The sequence below is a fragment of the Tasmannia lanceolata genome, unplaced genomic scaffold (assembly GCF_043159265.1).
Source record: "Tasmannia lanceolata isolate RefF3 unplaced genomic scaffold, GAP_Taslan_0.1 ptg000015l, whole genome shotgun sequence".
NCBI lineage: Eukaryota > Viridiplantae > Streptophyta > Magnoliopsida > Canellales > Winteraceae > Tasmannia > Tasmannia lanceolata.
Genome location: NW_027518692.1, coordinates 57,514,471 through 57,526,236, shown reverse-complemented (window position 1 = coordinate 57,526,236; position 11,766 = coordinate 57,514,471). Strand labels below are relative to the sequence as shown.

Here is an 11,766-nt window from a genome sequence, read left to right as displayed (position 1 = left end):
TTTGGGCCCGAATATGATGTTAGAAGTTTCTATGTTTGAATCTTACCATACTTATTTATGGCCTTGCATTAAGCAACCTTTTCATTAAAGTTACTAATCACACTAGTTTGGAAAGGCAGAAATTTGATTCGTTGTCCAAAATACAATTGAAAGCCACTTCTTGATATTCCATTTGTGCGAAAGGTTTGGCAAAATTGTCAGGGATACAATCTAGCCCAGTGATATGGTGATGTTGATCATGGGCTTGGATTGCCATTTTACCGACCCTGAACACATTCAAACACGTAGATAATATCCATACTAGAGAAGGTTTCGATTAATCTGCTTTCCCCCCTAGAAGTCAAGAACCGAACGATATGATTTTTCACGTTACTTACATGTGTTTCGACTGAATTCAAGGTCAAACATTTGATAGTATGAGTATATTAAGTATATTTCTCCCTTGTATGTTGGAGCAAGTGTATAATCCAAACATATCACAAATATGAAATGCTTATCATTGGTTAAATGCGAGGAAACAAGATAAGAGAACCATCAACCATAGTAGTTTACTAACAGTATTCACATGTTCTTACAAGTTACAAGAGGGTGTCTAAATACTCACTTATTGTAGTGTACTGTACATGTGGATAGAGTTCTGTTCCACCCACACCAGAAGGTTCAATGTCAAAGTAGGTGTGATCTCCCTTGATGAAGGCAGAATAGATAAATATAAATTCCATGTTGCTTGGGTATGGAGTTTCTGCAATGGAATTAGTAAGATCTTTAGACAGCACATAGAAGCTTAAAACAAGAGCCTAAAGGAACAAACGGAGAGTCAGTAGAATCAAATGAGTGATATATTTAAGCAGTAAAAAAGAAGCTTAAAACGAGAGTATATAGGAGCAAATGGGGAATGAGTGGAAGCAAATGAGGTGTTTTTTCCTTTATGGATCTAAGCAAAATTTGAACCGTATAAAAAGCAATTGAAAGTGTTATTCCATGCAGACCCAGTTGGGCTAATCTACACATTCTTAAAATCTATCTATCAGTAACTTCAAATGTGCATCATTCAAGGACAGAAAGCATTTCCAAGCATCAAACCAACCAATGGTGCGAGCATCTTTCTACATGAAAAGGTATAAAAACATAAAAACCAGGGGACAAAAACGGTCCTTGGCCCACGCAGAACAGAAATCTCATCCATAAATCAAAAGTTGTAAATGGTAATGCGTAAGCTTTTCTTAGCAAACTCTACAGGACACCTTCTCCTTTATCTACCTTGATCAAGGGATTAGGAACATCAAACCACTGTGGGACCAACTGTAGACACCCAATTATTCCTAGCTTCAAATGATGATGGTCGGTTGTGTTGTGACGATTCCAATGATAAGCAACTCTGGAATGCATGGATCAACAGACTTTGTAGTCTCCAAACCCAAGGCATTTGGGCGAAACCCCTAAACCTATGACCTACCCAATCAAAACTCACTTTGAAACAGCCAAAACACCCAAGAAATAGAGTTTGTTTGTGATAGCAAAAAACGCTTTGAGAACACAAAACTCTTTGAAAATAGGATCAACTCTAGAGCCGTCACTCTCTCCCTCTGGCGTTCCACATCGCCTAGAGTGCCCTAATACCTTGAGATTGAAGCCTATAAAGGCCCTAGGCCCTAACAATTAAAGGAAAACATTTTTTATGACTAGAGAAAGGCGATGGTCACAGAGAAGAGAAAAAACCTGAAAGGTTTCTCCTGTTCCCTGAAGGACCAAGATCAAGACGAGCAGACGCTGAGGATTCAGAGAAACGCCCCCGGATCTGCTGCTAAGCTCTGCCAAAGGATCATGTATATTCTTCCCCCTCCTTTCAATTTGTAGTTAGGTTTACAATCACGTAGAGCATGCTAGGTTTAACAAGGGTTATGCAAGGAGAAATTATGAGATTTAGAGTTTGGTTGCAAACCCTGAACCCCAAAGGAATCTCCATTAGTTCATGTTATGTAATCATGCTAGTCTAGATAGGTTTTTCTTTGTTATTTGATATCTAATATTCTTCGTAACTATCAAATCTTTGTTTAATTTTTGCGGAATCTAGGGATATGGGCCATGTTTATGATCAAGTTCCTAGATTCCAATCATAAGCAATTATAGAATCTCTCCCCTTCCGCCTCTTTTACCTATTAATCGAACAATCGAGCGAATGAGATCGCAAATCTAAGATGGGCAGTCCTTCATGTTGCTGGATTTCATACAAAAAAAACAATGAACTTCTTCCTGATTATTCAAGCCATATTTAATGAAAATAAGGCTCAACACGAGACCGGTATTTACCGAGCGGGGATGGTGCCTAATACATTCCGATCCCCATAACCAAGCTACGAACATGACCGAAATGTAGACTGGACTTACAAAGTCGGGTCATAGGCCCTCTCCTAGGGGCGACTCTCGTCAATCCCCCAAAACCCTAGATTTGCCTAGAGAAAACCAACGCATGAAGCCGCGGAGGGACCCGACACCAACAATAATGGGTTAGACTCATAGTAGCCCACCAGACGAATGGGCTCAAAGGAAACTAGTTTCCTTTCTGAAACAAATGGAAACATGAAGCGGTAACTTACTTAATTAGACACAGAAAGATGTTGTATACACTTTTTTTTTTTGAATGGCGTGCTGTATACACTTTTGTGATTCTTAGTTCTTTTTTTCTTATGATCAGTTGATTTTTCTCTATAAGATTAGATTGTACGCTATGCAATAGTAGTAAATCTGAAACTTTGAAGCTTTTTTTCTTATATTTTCGAAACTAGGAAAGGATGGAATGGAGGGATGTGATATGAATGGTTGGGATAACAAACAAAAGAAAGAAAGAAAGATTGATTGAAGGTAAAAGAACTATAGAAAATAGATTTCTTCAAGAAGACAATGCATTTACAATAGCATATAGATAAGTAGATGCGCGCCCACACACACACACACACACACACACCATATAGTACATCCTATTAATAGAAAACAGCATATAACATGTTACACATGATTGCATAATTACCCAACTTATTTGCCACATGATCGAAGTGGTGGACCCCAGTGTCTGTATCACTAGAAATATAAATACGACATGGTGAGTTTTGGGGGTGTCAGTGTAAAATAGATTACAGATAGACTATATTTTAGGAAATGATACTGGCACTCTTGTTTTAATAATGGCACACCTCTCCTTATTTTACACTTCTCTAATGAGATATTAAAGGCTATTACAAGTCCCAAAAAACAATGAACAGCCATCAGACAGTAATTAATCGAGTAAGATGCTGTAATCAAAACAAGAGAGTGAGGATATAGTTTCTGTATATCTTTTGGGTAGCTGTAGAAGATCAATTGTTACCAAAAGATTCATATGAAACCTTGCTGGAAGGCATGTAATTCTACATGAGCCAGGTACATGCAATTCACGGGCTCAACTAGGAAATTGGTCTTTTGATTTTCAAGTTCAAATCAGCTTTAGGAAAAGCTGGCCAAGTCCATCATCGAAAGGGCTGGCCTTATAAATCCAAAATCTAAATTGGTGCTCTATTTTTGCATACCTTGAAAGCTCTTAAGAACCTGCTCCTCTGTTATATAAACCTTTTCAAGCTTCTTCCCAATCTTCATCTCCCAAATCTCAACGAGCTCATTAAGGGAGCAAACATTGCCCGGAGGCCTCAGATACAAAACCTTATTCAAAGTCCTGGGATCATCCACGGTACTAATTGTGAACGCAGCAACATCGCATTCCTTGACAAAGACAGCTACAGAGAAGAACAATACAGATAAAAAAACCACAACAAAATTGCTAAATGGTAAGTTGTCAAAAACTACCAGGTTATAAGAAAATTGCTGCAAAAATTCAAAAAAAAAACTCAAACTAGTAAATAAAAAATTTGCCGAGTATGATTTGAATAAATGCTTCACATATGTAAATCAAAATCTCGGTGTGAAGCTAATCAACTGACCTTTAGTATTTCCATCTCCAAATATCCTGACTTTATCCCTCGGAGGGGTCTTAAGGCCAGGTTGCACAAGTGAAGGAAGTAAAACCCCAGTGAAAAAGTTGCAAGAGATGTAGGTGTAAGGAATTCCTTCCTCTTCTATAATACGCCGGATTTCAGCTTTGTTTGCGTAGAACTTGTATTGATTGCTGGAAATCTGAACTTTATCTGGATCTGCTCCAAATTCAGATGGAATGAACCTCTACAGTCATTTAAAGTTACATCAGATCAAAGCAGTCTTGAGCAACTTGAATTCCTCTTTTCCCTACCTAAGCTTCCTCTTTTGAGATGAAGAAATGGTTTTCCAAAAGCATATGCAGTTAAGATATGTATCGTCCTAATCATCTTATAATGATAAAACATAACCCTACCTTCCAGCATTATGCTGAATTGAACATGCAGATCGATATTATACACTATACATAATCCAGATGGGTGCAAACACATTGCTAATAGATTCTCAAATGAGTAGATTTTCTCCAACGACTGCAATTTTTCCGTTAGTCTATATTTTTGCTAAAATAGAACCCCAAATCTTCAGAAGTCTGTTATTTGTATGCACATCTCACATAAAAAAAAACCCAAATATGGCGGCAATCTGTATTCCTGCAATTGAATTTTTCCTATGTCAGCAGTCCATGTATCATCACACCATGTACCTTTACAGATAATTAGTGTTCTGGTGCAAGGTGCCTACTAATTGGTATAAACTAAATGTTGATAGGTAGTCTAAAGAAAACCCTGGTCTGGGTGAGGGATGAGGCATTGTTAGAGATTATGTTGGCAAGGTTGTTTTTGCTTTTGCTCATTTCTAGGATATATCTTCGAACATGACTGTTTACTTTTGGTTCTCAAATCTACTCTGACTCTGACCAAAACAAGAGCTAAAAATTCATTTATACAACACCTCATGAGAACTAATCCATAAACCAAGTATCAAACAAGTGTGTTACTAGAAGAAATTAAGATGTCCAAAAGGTTACATACCCAACATTAGTTTTCTATGAAGAATATAACAAACCCAAGAATACATAGAGATTTTATTTACCTTTACGCAACCAGCTTCTTTAATAGCACGAATGAGAAGCTTCTGATCAAGGGAATGCTTGGAAGGAATGGCGCAGATCACGACATCTACTTGCTTGATGGCTTCAATAAGATTCGAATGATCTTGCAAAGAACCCTAAATAAGAAAACAAAACAGAGAGCTAAGAGGATTTGACTGAGAAAAGAAAATGAGGGGAGAGAAATAAGACCTTGAGGAGTTTGACTCCGGCATTTGTGAAGGATTCAAGTAGGTGGGATTTATCAGGAATGGTGGATTCTCTTATGAGAGCAAAGGTGGGATGGCCTAAAGCCACGCTAACATTCACGAGATGATGCCCTAGATTTCCTGTTGCTCCGATTACCAGGATTCTGCTCTTTTCCATCTTCCAAATGCACAGACTTTTCGTTAGTCTTTTAGATTAGCCTTATAGATTTTTTTTTCTCTCTATGGATTTCTGTTTTTCTTTCTCACCAATACTTTTGGATGCATTCAGAGAACACTCGTTGGAAATCGTGTTAGATAGTAGCGCTCTGGTAAACGGGCTTTAAATAATTTGGACAACGGGAGATTCTCGACTTCTATGCTTCATACAAGGGAGAGAAAACATCTTCTGCCATGTATGTACAAGAGATTAGGCTCTCTTCACTTGCGTTCCGTGGAGAGCAAATCCTTGGAAAATAGCCTCTTTTTTCCTTGACAAGAACTCAACGAGACAAAATTCTGGTGATCACTTGCTTTCCAATGAAAATAGAATTACACATGTATAATTTCTGCAGTAAGTCAAAAAATGACATGAAAAAGCCCATTCCCACCCCCCCTTTAGGGATTTCATTTCCGACCAAAAATACACAGATTTCGTATCCCAGGGAAACTAGTGCAAAAAAAGGGCAAGCAGTTTCCCTGGAAATCTTTTCCTGTACAAGTGAACAGTCCAGGGAAACCTTTTCCTGCACAGATTCTCTGGATTTCTTTTCCTAATGCCACTTCGGATTCCCGGGAAACATTTTCTTTTCCTTTCCTAGGAAAACAAGTGAACAGAGGTACTCTTTAAATGCTTAAGCATTCTTTGGGCAAGTAAAGTCCATGGAAGAGGGGAAAGCTCGGTAAAGCCATGCGCTTTACTCTATTTGGACACAAGTTAGGAGCATGGTTTTAATTTCGGCCGAGGATTTATTTGGAGACCGAAACCGAAACCGAAATTTGCCGAAATTCCGGATTTCGCGAAATACCAAATTTCGGCAGAAATTCCGAAATTAATTAAATAATATTTATTAATTATTACCGAATTTCAGCCCGAAATTTTGGATTTCGGTGGGGTCTGAAATGGGTACCGAAACTAAAATTTAAAACCTTGGTTAGGAGGGGGGAATTACTTACTGTGATCCAATTTCTTCTTTTTTAGGTTATTTCATATGGAATTCAAAGTGATGCCACATCACACTGGACATGCAATTATTTCACATGTTTCTTATCTTGTAGTGTCCAGGGATTTCAATGCTACATTGGCAATCAAACACCATAAAGTTGAAGAAATGTGCATTTTGTAGCTTGTAGGGTAGTGGAATAGGAAGTGAAAAGGGAGGAGACAAGCATTTGGATTTGTAACGAATTACGTCGGAGAGTAGTGGAAGTAGTGTTTGGTTGCACAGCATGTACTTGGAGAGTAGGAGAATAAGTATGGGGTGTCATTACCAATATAGGGAGAGAGGAGAGAGAAAGAGAGAGCATCATGCCCTAGAAAATTCAAGTAAAATTCTTTGGCTTTGGAAGAATTTGGTTTAAAAGTCATAAGGAATGGAAATGTAATCCACATCAAATGAAATGTAATTATTGCACAGGAGACATCTAAGGAAGTCAAATGAGTGTCCAATGTTATTTGGACAACTAAATATGGACTGCATATTCCAAATCCAAGCCAAATTCCAAGGGCTGCCGAGCTTATGTGCAACCAAACACACCCTTGCTTGAGGATGCCTTGAATGTGGCATCCAAAGTAAAACCTGGCTCAATACACATCAAACATGAGCGACCTACTTTCATGTTCGCGTGAAAAAGCGTATTTTCCTCTTTACCTTTGCATAAGACTTTTACACTACCTGTACGGTGCACCTCTTTGGCTTAATGTCATGGGTATGCTCCCTATTCTTACCAGGTGCATGCGGTTTATGGGTGATTGCGTGCATCCGTAGGGAAGAGTCCCGCCCTAAAAATTGGGGTGGGGATACCCTATGTCATAAAAAAAAAAAAAGACTTGACACTTCCTTTCTTTTTTGGCATCTATTACTGAGAGAGAGAGAGAGAGAGAGAGAGAGAGAGAGAGAGAGAGAGAGAGAGAGAGAGAGAGAGAGAGAGAGAGAGAGAGATGAGTGGTCTTACAACTATTGTCATTTGAGAGAGATGAGGTGATGGTCTTAGGTTAAAAACATACTTTACACCCCCACTCCCCCTCTCCCCCCTTTCACCCCGCAAATCCTCCAATCATCTGAGAATGCTAACGGTATGAAACGCAATTAGGATCACCTATTTTCTTTGTTCTCTTCCTTCTCCTATGGTGTACCTACATATACTATGGTAAAGTATATGTACTTTGAACAACATTTTCTAAAAAGATACTCTCTTATATCTTGTATCACTAGATTTTAAAAGGCCAACATAAGAACAATGTCTCTCCGTGGTCTACCAATAGGATGTACGAGATGATAAATCTACGGAGCATTTATTGTAAGGTGAAAGGGCTCCCCCATTAATGGAGGAAGCAAACACCCTTTGGAATTCTTTTTCGATTTCCAATCCTTCCCTTTTAGTGAGGAGCATCCCTTTCCGATTCCTCTCCGAACATCCAAGCAGACCCAGAATAGCATCTACACTCTCATGGAAACAAGACACCAATCACAAGAACAAGCCTCTAGCTCAATGGTAAGTCTTTGTTCTTCAACCTAGAGGTAGGATGTTCGATTCCAGCTTATGTACCAATAAAAACGCACCGATCACAAAAATCTCTTTGCTTTCTAGCTTCCCTAAATATTTTTTTTCTCAATTTCAGCCTAGCATGATTGATCCAAATTTTCCCAGAAACTGAGGAAAATGTATAGTCGGAAAAAATTCGATGGAAAATGGGTTTGACAAATCCTAAAAAAATCACATTTTTTAGGGAGTAGGACAATTCAGGCAATATTGAACAGTTTGGGGCTACTTTGGTAAAGGTGTAAACAACATGAGCCTTATCCAAGATGCAAGACATCTATAAATCCAGTCTCCCTCAGGACCACAAAATAAATTGAAAAATCAAGCATGGAAAGCACTTCTCTTTTTGAAAAAAATCTAAGCCTCAAAGAAATTGGTACCTGATCATTATGTTCTTCAAATCCAAAGGTTTATAATATCGTTTCTTTCTGGCCAATTCAATGACAACTCTATTGCTTCCTCCTGCAAACCAAATCCCCCTTGAAACAAAAGCTCGAACACTATCTCTACTAGAAAGATGTTCAGACATAAAAGAAGTAGAGCAAATCCATGCCCAAATGATAAAAAAAGGCCTTGTGTTAGATACCATACCAATCAGCAGGCTACTTTCTTTATGTGTGATGTCAAATTCTGGCAGCTTATCGTATGCCCGAGCGATTTTCGATCGAATCAGAAGACCCAACATCTTTATGTGGAATACCATGATCAAAGGCTACTCAAACAGCAAACACCCAGAAGAATCTATAGTAATCTATCAAATGCTCCATAATTCAACTCCAATCAATGCTTACACCTTTCCTTTCTTGCTCAAGGCTTGTACAAATCTATCAGCCTTGGAGGAAACTAGGCAAATACATGGCCATATCATAAAATATGGTTTGGGTGATGAGGTATATGCCGCCAACTCTCTACTCCATGTTTATGCCAAATATGGAAGAATTTCCTCTGCCCGTCGGCTCTTTGACAGGATCCAAAGCAGAGACACTGTCTCTTGGAACTCGATGATCAATGGGTATGCGAAGAGTGGAGAGATCAAAATAGCACATGAATTGTTTAGTCAGATGCCGGCAAGAAACGTTATTTCATGGACATCTATAATCAGTGGCTATGTTGGGTGTGGTCTATTCAAGGAAGCATTGAGCCTTTTTCATGAAATGCAGGTAGCAGAGATTAAACCAGACAATGTAGCATTGGTGAGCGCACTTTCAGCATGCGCCCAGCTTGGAGCATTGGATCAAGGGAGATGGGTTCGCTCTTATATCGACAAAAATCGAATCCAAGTGGACCAAATTCTTGGTTGCAGTCTTGTGGACATGTATTCCAAGTGTGGTGATGTAGAAGAAGCTCTGAGTGTTTTTACAAAGATTACAAAGAGAGGTGTTTCTGTATGGACAGCCATGATTACTGGTTTTGCAATTCACGGGCGCGGAAGAGAAGCTCTTGAGTTTTTCAAAGACATGGAAAAGGAAGGAATTAAGCCTAATCATATCACTTTCACAGGAGTCTTAACTGCTTGCAGTTATGCAGGATTGGTGGAGGAAGGGAAATGTTTATTCAAGAACATGGAGAGAGTTTATGACATAAGCCCATCAATTGAGCATTATGGGTGCATGGTGGACCTTCTAGGCCGAGCTGGGCTGTTAAAGGAAGCAGAAGAGATGATCAAAAGGATGCCCATGAAGCCAAATGCCGCAGTTTGGGGGGCATTGCTTGGTGCATGTCGTATTCATGGGAACTACGAGTTGGGTAGGAAAGTAGGAAAAATCTTGATTGAAATGGACGCTGACCATGGCGGTCGGTATGTTCACTTAGCAAGTGTTTTTTCAGCAGCTGGTAAGTGGGATGAGGCTGTGATGGTGAGGAGACTTATGAAAGACAGAGGAGTATCAAAGCTTCCTGGTTGTAGTTTGATTGATTTGAATGGTTCTGTTCATGAGTTTTTGGCTGGAGATCAATCACATCCACAGGCAGAAGAGATTTATCGTGCGTGGGATCAAATTGTGGAGAGATTGAGACAGGAAGGATACATCGCTGAAACTGAAAGTTTGCTACTTGATCTGGAGGAGGAGGAGAAAGAATCTGCAATCCATCAACACAGCGAGAAACTGGCTATTGCGTTTGGGCTTATTAGTTCAAAACCTGGGTCGACAATTCGTGTTGTTAAGAATCTTAGAGTGTGCAAAGATTGCCACTCTGTGACAAAGCTTATCTCTAAGGTTTATTCTCGTGAAATTGTCGTGCGTGACCGGACTCGTTTCCACCTTTTCAAAGATGGGTGTTGTTCTTGCAGAGATTATTGGTGAAGAGAATAAGAGAAATTTATGTTACTAATAGTTCCATCACCTCTAATTGTGGTTGGTTTTGATGAGACGCATGACAAGACAGATACCAAAGCTTTCCAAAGTGGAATCTGGAGAGAGAGAGAGAGAGAGAGAGAGAGAGAGAGAGAGAGAGAGGGAGGCCCCTTGCAAGGGGATTAGACACAGCATAAGGGTGGTTAAATTAGCTTAAAGTCCTGAATGGAAGAAAACAGAAAAAAATATATCTGTCCTTGAATACCAACTCACAAGGAGCTCTATTTTATGTGAAAAACGGCAATCTGAAACAGACTCATTTGAAGCAAGATAGTATAATAAGCTGTAAGGGAAAAAACCCAATCTTCCTGTATATATTCATAAAGAAACTAGGAATTGATCTATTTAATCCAATTGAGAAAGGATGGGATGTACATAACTACAAAAACATTTAGGAACTCCACTGCATGAGATTTTCCTTGTTATTCAGAGAAAACAAATTAACAGCTTGTGAAAATCTAATCATAAATCCAATGCTTCACAGGAAATTTCCTGTTTACATAACCAGCTTGGGAGTATTGAAATTACAATAGCTTGAATACATATCCATCACCAACTTTAATGGGAACAATAATCAACTGTGACTCTTCACCATTGTTCCCCGATCACGAGTATGACTTATCGTTATGAGCTCAGGAGGCTGTATGCCAACATTTCTTCACGCAATGCTTTTATTCCACTCTGCGGTCCATGATTGCTCTGGCTCTAGTTGGACTTCTCCAACCTTCTATAGAAGAAAATCCATTGCTAACATATTTTGTGATGATTAAGTACAGTGAAGTGTGTGTGTTGCATTGATACAGAAACAAACAGCCTCAGTAAGGGCCCATTTGGATATCTCATATTTTGTACTTGGATTTGGAATTGAGTTTTGAATACAAAATGAATAGATCCGCCAGTTCATGTTGAGGGAGACAGAGAGGGAAGGGGGTACTTCCTACTGGAGGAGAGAGGTTGAGGAGCAAAGAGGGTGAAGGAAACTGCCAGATCTGTGGATTTTCAATTACTTATTTCCACAGCATATTTGGAAATCTGATTTTTTTTTTTCAGTCAGTCGCTGATTTGGAAATCAAATGATTTGATCTGGATCCAAATCACAACACAAAAAGGGCTGCAAATGTGAAAAATCCAAATCAAAATCTTCTCGGCATCCAAACGGGCCCTAAGTTCCACAAAACAGATTACATTTGCATTCTCATCGCTATTAAAATTCTTATAGCAGGCCCCCATCCGGGTTCCACAAAAAGCATTCGACCAGGAAGTCAGAAGGATCTTAAAAGACAGATCTTAGATAAGAGATGCAGAAAAATTGATAAACAAATTGATGTGAAATGGTTGTATTTTTCTTTGATGTAAAGAGTGTATATCAAATATTACATGGTTTGGCAATCCC

The 11,766-nt window shown here is 39.0% G+C and overlaps 2 protein-coding genes across 2 annotated transcripts; one reads left to right on the top strand and one right to left on the bottom strand.

Annotated features, from left to right (window-relative positions):
- Positions 1-476: 476 nt before the first annotated feature.
- Positions 477-5,771, bottom strand: LOC143892637 (NmrA-like negative transcriptional regulator family protein). The gene is made up of 5 exons (XM_077397387.1): positions 5,264-5,771; positions 5,056-5,190; positions 3,972-4,209; positions 3,564-3,767; positions 477-742 (listed from the first exon to the last, which is right to left on the bottom strand). The coding sequence occupies exons 1-5, from the start codon at positions 5,435-5,437 to the stop codon at positions 579-581; spliced, it is 915 nt and encodes a 304-aa protein (XP_077253502.1). The 5' UTR covers positions 5,438-5,771; the 3' UTR covers positions 477-578.
- A 2,070-nt stretch (positions 5,772-7,841) lies between these two features.
- LOC143892636 (Tetratricopeptide repeat (TPR)-like superfamily protein) lies at positions 7,842-11,669 on the top strand. The gene has a single exon (XM_077397386.1). The coding sequence runs from the start codon at positions 8,460-8,462 to the stop codon at positions 10,320-10,322; it is 1,863 nt and encodes a 620-aa protein (XP_077253501.1). The 5' UTR covers positions 7,842-8,459; the 3' UTR covers positions 10,323-11,669.
- The last annotated feature ends 97 nt before the right edge of the window (positions 11,670-11,766 follow it).

Coding starts and splice junctions, on each gene's coding strand:
- LOC143892636 (XM_077397386.1), top strand. CDS start 8,460: ATGACAACTCTATTGCTTCCTCCTGCAAACCAAATCCCCCTTGAAACA.
- LOC143892637 (XM_077397387.1), bottom strand. CDS start 5,437: ATGGAAAAGAGCAGAATCCTGGTAATCGGAGCAACAGGAAATCTAGGG. Junction 5,191..5,263: donor CCGGAGTCAAACTCCTCAAG/GTCTTATTTCTC, acceptor TTTCTTATTTAG/GGTTCTTTGCAAGATCATTC. Junction 4,210..5,055: donor AAGAAGCTGGTTGCGTAAAG/GTAAATAAAATC, acceptor AAATGACTGTAG/AGGTTCATTCCATCTGAATT.